This window comes from Pavona decussata, unplaced genomic scaffold, assembly GCF_977016875.1.
Source record: "Pavona decussata unplaced genomic scaffold, jaPavDecu1.1 SCAFFOLD_9, whole genome shotgun sequence".
NCBI lineage: Eukaryota > Metazoa > Cnidaria > Anthozoa > Scleractinia > Agariciidae > Pavona > Pavona decussata.
The window spans coordinates 340,421-349,238 of record NW_028145432.1 but is presented as its reverse complement, the minus strand read 5'-3'; the positions used below and the strand labels follow the sequence as shown (position 1 = coordinate 349,238).

The following is an 8,818-nucleotide window of genomic DNA, read 5'->3' as shown; positions in this document are numbered from 1 at the left end:
AAATCCATTAAGTTAAGTTATATGTAAAAATTTGGTTTCATGTTCAATGCTTTACAAAATATTGTATAATAAATTCTTATCTTCTTGAGCCTGTGGGGGGTACTAAATACTTGAGTGAGTTATGCATACTTAATTAACCAAAGGAAATTAATAGGCCAACCTCGTTCCCAGGGCCTTTTCCCTAGCTTGGGGGTACAAACCTCGTTCCTAGGGCCTTTTCCCTAGCTCCCTAGCTTGGGGGGGGGGCACCCCCAAGCTAGGGAAAAGGCCCTGGGAACGAGGTTGATTAATAGGCCATTCAGACCTCTCAACTTCAAAATCTAGAGACTGAGGTAAAAAAATCTGGAGATTGATCGACCAGCAGGTGGTAATCAAAAGAAAGAGCAATTTCCAACATTTTGAAAAGGTGAGTGACTAAAATGCGCAAGACTGGTTATGAAAACCTAATTTGGCAAATGTCCTCTATATATGGTCATGGACTGTGTTTCCAGAATTGGCACAGAAAGTCACCTAAGCAAGCCAAAAATGAAATTATAGAAGGAAACTGTAAATTTTCAGCTTGTTACTCTGGTTATCATGAGATTTTTGTGTCTTGTCGTGGGACTGAACTGAAAACCGTGAGTGTTACGGCAAAATCGTGAGACTTACGAGGTCTGGGCCATTTCCAAGTTGCTTTGAACCTCATTATGAAAGCGAGGTTTCATACATAGTTGTTATTATAAAAATTAGTTTTCATTCATATGCAAACAAAACTAATTTTCACACGAAAAGCTTTGCACTTAGCCTCACTTTCATAATGAGGTTCAAAGCAACTCGGAGATGGCCAATTAATAATAACAAAATCCCACTGAGTCCTGTGAATGACCAAGTACACACATCCACATCACACGGAAAGCTTTATTTTATGCCCTACACCAAGAGAAAAATTAGAACGATTGAAAATAAATGTATTTTAAAGTCTGCAAAAAACTTTCCTTGGTGATGCCAACATTCCAGTCACAGTGCTTGTGTTTGTAACAAATTGTTAAGTTCCATATAAAATTTATTTACAAATCTAATAGCAATCATAACTAAATCACTCCTTGACAAAGCCTTTGTCTCCAAACTTTGTTTCTGGTAATGAAGTTGTGCATTTTTGCTTTTCTGAAAAATAAAAAATATATATATACAACTTATCCAGTCAAAGTAACCAGCAAAACACTCTCAAATAGCCAATAATTAGCAGGTAAAACTGCAGGGGTGAGGGGGAAAAAAAATGCAAAAAACGATGATGACTTAAGTTTGGGGAATGCTTTCACACTCAAGTGGAGGCATATAAGGGGATGGGGAGAATAACGAAATAATGAGGAGGTGCACGTCCACACGCCACTTTTTCTCCATTTCTGCTAATTTCCAACTTTTCAGCCAACCAACCAATGCTATGAAATAGATGATAAGTACACAATGAAAATTTTTGGAAAAAATTTTCAGAGCCCCCAGCAGGAATCCAATCCTTTGGTAATTATGCCACACATACAAACTGGTTACATTGGTGTGTTCATCAGCTGGCAAGCTGTAATCTATTGACAGTGGAAGCCCGATTTTACGATCTCTGATCTAACGATATTCCTGATTTAACAATCAACATTCTGTGTCCCAGCAAAAGTTATTTATAAATCCAGAGTTCGTTTACAACCATATCCCGATTTAACAATATGATTTTGCTGTCGTAAAATTGAGGTTCCACTGTAATGCATTTAATTCCAAGGACATAAGGCAACCCAACTGAAATCTGCATAATTATGCAATTTCATTAATTAGCATTTCCAAACTTGCAATAGCTTTCTATTTCCATCCCCCTGGATCCATGAGATGTTGGTTCAAAAAATTTTTTTTGCAAGACTACCACAGCAATTCCACAACTATACTCATAATTTTATGTACAACTACTGGGAACATTAGGAAACTCTATGCCCGCACATTATTGTTAACTCTTTATCCAAGTGTATGAGGTGTTTCACTGTCGCTCAGTTCTCGTAAAGGGCACTGGCGCGGAGATTTTGCTGTATTTTGGTCAAAACTGCTCATTCCCACAAATATTTGACTAAAAACCTTTTTGCTAACATGAAATCACTCTTAGAACACCGGGAAGAAAATATTAAGGGATTTCTCCCCCATTTCTCTCTAAATCAGTTGTTTGGCAACTTCTTTAAAATACACAGGAAGAACTTGAAAAAATTGGCCAGTCACCCACTTTTTTCAATTCACAATCCACTCCATCCTCACCATTGATGGTCAAACATACTTACTTTCTGCGCATTAGCAGGGTTTAATTGTTAACAAAACTGAACCATTATTTTACCAATTCTACCAATATTCAAATATGTTTTTTTGGCCATTCAAAGTGACACTAAACTAGTTGATACTGCCCCTTTAATACACAGCACTATCTATATCAAATTCTTACCTAAAGATTGATTGATCATGGATCCTTCTGAGGAAACATTCTTATTTTTAAGAGCTCTATGACAGGAGGTCACTACTCTGTGAGAGACAAACCATCCACAGCCAGCACCAACACCTGAGAAAATTATGCAAAATAGAGTTGAGAAAGACAGGGTCACCATAATTAGGTTGGTAAAGCTGCATCACAGCCGTGGACAACTAGACACAGCTTAAACTTAACCACTGTTTCCTCACCCGCTCCTTCGTGTCTCTCGTGGAGCATGGCACAGGCTAAAAACAATAGAAAAAGAACAGCTGGATGGCAGGCTGCCATCCTCAGGGACCCAGGGGGAGATAGTGGGGAGCAAGGATAAACAACTATTGGTGGGAAAAATTTCACAACTTAGAGAAGTACTTTTTTTTGGCCAAAATCTGCTCAGCCATTTAATTTTTTCCTCACCCCCAACTACCTACACCTGTCTCTGAAGATGAATGGCAGCAGTGAAATCGAAATTCCTATTCTACAGTCTGGTGCCCCGACCAATAGGCCACACTTCCTCATTAAGTTACGTTTAGTGACTGAGAAGGCTGTCCAAAAAGCCCTTTCAGTTTGAAGAATACACTTTTCCATTTAGCCCTTTGGCCCCTAACATCAAAGAACAAATTCTCCTATCTTGTCCTCATACTTTTCTCATAAAAGTAGTGGGGAGAAGTTATTAAAATGTCAAGGAAGTGGTTGAATAATGATTGATCTTACAAGGAGAAATTTGATGCTGATCTCTGTTAGGGCTTAAAGGGTTAGAATCCTATTAGTCAGGACCTCTGCTATTACAGTGTGACTGCTATTACCGGGGTCACTTAAAACTGGCCAACCAGTCTGATCATAGTATGATACGAACATTGAATAATTGGGTTTTAACTGTTGTTTGCCGTCTACTCATGATTGGTTCAATCAGCTTTGGTTGAAAATCATTGTTCTTGTCCTGCAATCTGATTAGCCAGTTTTGTATAAATGACCCCAGTAACAGTAGTCCCACTATATTAATAATACTATCTCCACATCAGATACATACCAAGAGAGAAAAGTGGAATGTACTTCTTAGGTACTGGAGGGAAAGCAGAAAGGCCACCAAATGTCAAACCACCTCCTTGAAAACAAATTGACTGGTAAAACTCAGTATGTCGAGGCATCTTCAAAAAATATAACTTAATACTTGCAGCACTCTTATTCTAAAAAAATGCTTTAATAACCAAGATTGGGAGTAGACCTGAGTCATTCAGTTATTTGATACAGGTTTCAAATGATTTCCTTTCCCTCTATGTTAAAAGGAAAATAAAAGTTCTAATGTGATAACAAGTCTGTGGGCTCTACTTTGGCTGAGAGTTGATATCATGGTAGAACTCTTGTTTAGCTTTGAAAATCTGAAACTTGATTAAATAAATAAATAATTAATAAATAAATAAAACATCACTAACAACAGTTGCTTCAGTTTTAGGCTGAAGTCATAAGTTTGTTGAGTGAATTCAAGCCCTCAGATCACAAAGTAAAAATATATGGAACAGCTACGTTTGTGACACAAGAGCCAGTCTGTATACCCAGCTCTTCCATTGCTTTTCCTGCATTCAGCATTGGCTCCTTACATTTGAGTGATTTTCATTCTCCAGTAGATCTCCATTTTTAAAGGGAATCTTCACTCCGACAACAAATTGACAGAAATAGTGTCTAAATTCTAAATTTTAGTTTAAAAAGTAGAAGTAACATCCAAGTGTGCTTAAAATTCGATATGATTATCGTCTATTTTCGATTTTAAATTTCCTGGGCGCCGCCATGTTGAATTTTATGACGTCATGTGGTTGCTGCTATTGTTAGAAAGCAAAAGTTCTTTCGTGTGAAACAATAGAAAACCATATTACGTCATGAAATCCAAGATGGCGGCGCCCAGGAAATTTAAAATGAAAACCAGGCGATAATCAAATTCTGTTTTGTCCGACACAGAAATATTCTTTCCATGTTTTCCAACGGAATTCAAAATTAGATTGTATTTTCAATGATTTAACATCAATTTATTTCAAGAGTGGAGGTTCCCTTTAAAGCAAGGCCTAATGCGAAACTCTTTGCATTAATATTACATATTAAAATGTAATACATTCATAGGAAGTTATGTACTATATGTAATAGAAAAAAACTTGCCAATAAGCTCTACATCTAGCCCAAGATTTTTGCTCAAAATTGGTGGTGTAGCTTTAAGCCGTAAGAAATAAAAAAAGAGAAAAAGTTCTGTGTATATTTCATGAATCACCCATTCTGAGACAGATACGAAATCCATTTCAGGGACAGATACTGTCCCTAAAATGTCCCTGTCCCTATTGATAATGTCTGTGTTGATCTTTCTCATGGCACAAAATTTGAGCTTCTCAACTCAGGGCGCTGCTTATCTGCTGGTGTGTATACAGTATTCAACAGTAACAAGGTTATATTTTGTTAGTATAATTTCTGGGTATGGTTTAATTTGTTATCATCATCATCATCATCATCATCATCGTAGTTATTATTAAATCTATAACATACAAGAATGACTAACTGTGTCAGAGAAATCTTTTTCACCAACCTATTACAATGGCAAGGATTCCATACCAACCAGCTTGTCCTTGACATCTCTTCCATTCCAGTAAATCCTGAAAATCCAGTAAAGCAGGGTCTTAACAAGAAATATATAACCAAAGTTCAAATGGCTAGAATCAAAAAATGACATTATTGTGTTGATGATGGATGACCAAAATAGGTTTATAATATGCTTTTATTTTTATATTTTTTATGGAGAGTGATGGCTGACTCCGTGTGAGTTGGGTTTTTGTAATTTATTGAATTATACTCTGAAAGATGATATATGCAACTGACAGGCATCCATTAAAATCATTCCCCCAATGGCCATGAAAGTCTCTCTTTGCTTTATCTCCATTTTACATCCCAGCAGACAAGTTTCACATGTGCATGCAAGATTGCATGTACATAATTATGTGTAATTAAACTGAGTAATTACTTTTAATTTAAGCTGGGGTAAGTTTGAGGCTCTGAGTTATTGTTACTAGTAATATTAATGAAACAATGCACTAGAGATTGAAGCGATGAATTACAAATTATCATAGTTGAATAGAAAACATTGTAGAATTGTTTTTAATAAACTAATGTACACTAAAACTTAAAAATTTATCAGAAATAATCTGTCATCCCTGGTCACCTCTCAATATTTTGACATTATTTTAATTTGTTCTTTGTGATACCAGCAGTGGCCAGAAGCTAGAAGCCAACAAAGGACAGAACAGCACCAGACTCAAATATGAAGTTGGTCCTGTTTTAGCAGCTGCAGTTATAATAATATTGCTTTTCCTCAGTTTCTGTAGCAACTTACTTCATTGCTGTTATTGCTTTTCAGCAGTTTCTGTAATTTAGGAACCAACTTACTTTATTGCATGAAAAATTACAACTGCACTGTCAGGCACCAGTCCACACATGCATGCACAATAGTATCATTCACATACGTTTTGTGAGTTCACGCACCAAAATAATTTCTATGATGTGTGCCAAGTTTTAAGTCTACTGAATAGGCCTTATCACGGTTTTTGACGCCATTTTGACGAGTAGGCAAACACGTCTGAAATAACAGTGTTTGTATGGAAATCCGATGTCATATAATTTTAAAAAACACCGCTTCTGAAAAATTCATGAATTGGAAACTTTTGGCACTAGGAAAACGATTTTAAGAAAAAAAATTGGAGGGATGTAGCTCTGCCAGAAAGCGTACAGTCGTGTTTTGAACTTTCCATACATTTGTCTGTATGGCGAACCAGCCGTGAACTGCTACTAAAAATAGTTCGCGGGAAAAAAATACAGGGAAATGTATGGAAAGTTCAAAACACGATTGGACACTTTCTGGCACAGCTACATTCCTCCAATTTCTTTCTTAAAATCCTTTCCCTAGTTCCAAAAGTTTCCAATTCATGAATTTTTCAGAAGCGATGTTTTATGAAAATTATTTGACATTGGATTCCCATACAAACACTGTTATTTCAGACGTGTTTGCCTACTCGTCAAAATGGCGTCGAAAACCGTGATAAGGCCTATTTGCTTGCTCACTCACATGTCCAATACACTAAACCTGAGTCGGGTCATCTACGCATACAGACGGCCGAATTTGCTAAATGTCAGATTGCGACTGAACCAGAAATGGGCACAAGATGCTCTGGAATCAGTACACAGGGGTATACTTTATGTGGTGCACACCAGTAAAAAATGCCTTTGCACACAAGATCTTGTTGAGTTCTACCAAGCTCTGCAGTGTGGGCCAGGCAAAGAGAAATTTTCGAATATAATGGATGATTTGTTCTTTAAAAAATATATTGATTTGCAAAAAAGTAACGAAACCAAAGCCTGACGGTACCCAGCTGATAGAAAGAGAGGCTCGTGTTTAGAGTTTACTATTGCAAAATGATTTCATGCAACATTTGAATGATTAAATTGTAAAACATAAAAACAATCATTCAACCTGTAGTTAGTATGCTCGTACTAAATGCAGAAAATATTCCAAAAGTATACGATATGTATCGTGTGCTGTCAAAGAGACGGAGGTATCAATAAAGTTGAATTTGAACAAGTTGAAGTCGAATCGAACTGTCTACTGATCGAGTTATCACCTAGATGTCTAGAAATATTTTACAGCTTCTGTCAAATCTTTGCTCTCTAGTTCATGTTCAATAAAATTCTCTCTTTTTTTACCGGGTGTTCATGAGCAGTCTGTCTGTTGACGCTATCCATGTGATCTTTTTCAGTTCTTCTGAATTAGTCCACCATGGCCGGCCATTTTGTTTTTTGTTTGGTTTTCGATGAGTCACACATTGTGTAGGCATACACGAGCCATACACCACGTCCTAGTATAAAACCATTCCCAGGCTCCTCTCTCTTCCTTTCTCACGGGAAGAGAGACCAACTCTCCTCTGCCTCCCTCCCAGAAAAATGCCTTCTACAGACCCACTTTTATCCAAGATAATTTATTAACTATTTAATTCCCTGCGAAGGCACTGCACGCAAAAGAAAGGAAACAGTTAGGGCTGTTCAGTAGCTGAGTAGCTCCTGCACAGCTCAGGAGCTTTTTGACCTGGAAAGATTCTGCATGTGTTTCACCTTTTTCAGCATCATCTCAGAGACCCAGGAGCAGATAGTGGAGACGAGGAACGAGACGGCCGGGAAAAATTCGACGAAGAAAACTTTTCCCCCTCAGCTTTCTTTGTCGAATTTTTTCCGCCCAGTTCGACTTTTTCCTCGTCTACATTAAAACTGCCCCTGGATCACGAGTTCCCTTTAGACTTGCCACAAGTCGACTTTGAACGACGAAGTCGCGATAGCGAGAGAAGTCGCGGAAAAAAGGGCTTTAAGAAAAAACTTAAAGAAAAGAAAACTTAACGAAAAGGGCTTTAAGAAAAAACTTTAAGAAAGGCTAAGTTCCCGCCCGTTTCGACTTTTTCCTCGTCTTTATTATGTCTTCAAGGATGGAACGAAAAGAATGTTTAACTTTTTCACGAGTAGGCAAACACGTCTTAAAATGACAGTGTTTGTATGGAAATCCGATTTCAAATAATTTTCATAAAACATCGCTTCTGAAAAATTTATGAATTGGAAACTTTAGGCACTATGCAAAGGATTTTACAGAAAATAACTGAGGAATGTAGCTGTGCTAGAAAGCATCTAGTTGCGTTTTGACATTTCCACACATTCGTCTGTATAGCAAACCAGCCGTGAACTGCTACTAAAAATAGTGCGCGGGAAAAAATACAGGGAAATGGATGGAAAGTTCAAAATACGACTGGACGCTTTCTGGCACAGCTACATCCCTCCAATTTTTTTGTAACCTTTTCCTTGTGCCAAAAGTGGTCAAAATTTTCCAATTCATGAATTTTTCTGAAGCGATGTTTTATGAAAATTATTTGACATCGGATTTCAATACAAACACAGTTATTTCAAGACGTGTTTAACTAGCTACTTGTCAAACTGGCGTCGAGAACCGTGATAAGGCCTATCAGGAGCCCACTAATATAACGGGCTCCTGATAAGCCTATTCAAACTGTCCATTTTCCACGAAGAAGCTTGTAATCGTTTTCGTAGGGGTCGTAGCACATTCGGAGCGGACACCAACCGGGCAGGGGCAGACAGTTGGGTCAGGACCCAAAAAGTCTTCCTCCTGACCAGGAGCCTCCTGTCCTGACCCAACTATCTGCCCGTTGGGTCACCAAAGATGGGGTTCTTTCGTTTTCGTGACGGACTACCCTATCCGGCGCGCGAGCGATACCGGACCGGGCGATACCAGGATAGGGGAATGGCCTGGGGACGCCGAGATTGCGA

The 8,818-nt window shown here is 38.0% G+C and overlaps 1 protein-coding gene across 1 annotated transcript; it reads right to left on the bottom strand.

Moving 5' to 3' along the window:
• Positions 1-879: 879 nt before the first annotated feature.
• On the bottom strand, positions 880-7,331 carry LOC146488391 (uncharacterized). The gene is made up of 5 exons (XM_085117137.1): positions 7,199-7,331; positions 5,034-5,100; positions 3,498-3,572; positions 2,447-2,560; positions 880-1,143 (listed from the first exon to the last, which is right to left on the bottom strand). Exons 1-5 carry the CDS (start codon positions 7,235-7,237, stop codon positions 1,076-1,078), a joined length of 363 nt encoding a protein of 120 aa, XP_084973263.1. The 5' UTR covers positions 7,238-7,331; the 3' UTR covers positions 880-1,075.
• Positions 7,332-8,818: the final 1,487 nt, after the last annotated feature.

Excerpts from the sequence above, each read along its gene's own strand:
- LOC146488391 (XM_085117137.1), bottom strand. The coding sequence starts at position 7,237 with ATGGATAGCGTCAACAGACAGACTGCTCATGAACACCCG. Across the intron at positions 5,101-7,198 it reads AGACTGCTCATGAACACCCG|GATTTACTGGAATGGAAGAG; the intron begins GTAAAAAAAGAG and ends CTGGATTTTCAG. Across the intron at positions 1,144-2,446 it reads CATGATCAATCAATCTTTAG|AAAAGCAAAAATGCACAACT; the intron begins GTAAGAATTTGA and ends TTTATTTTTCAG.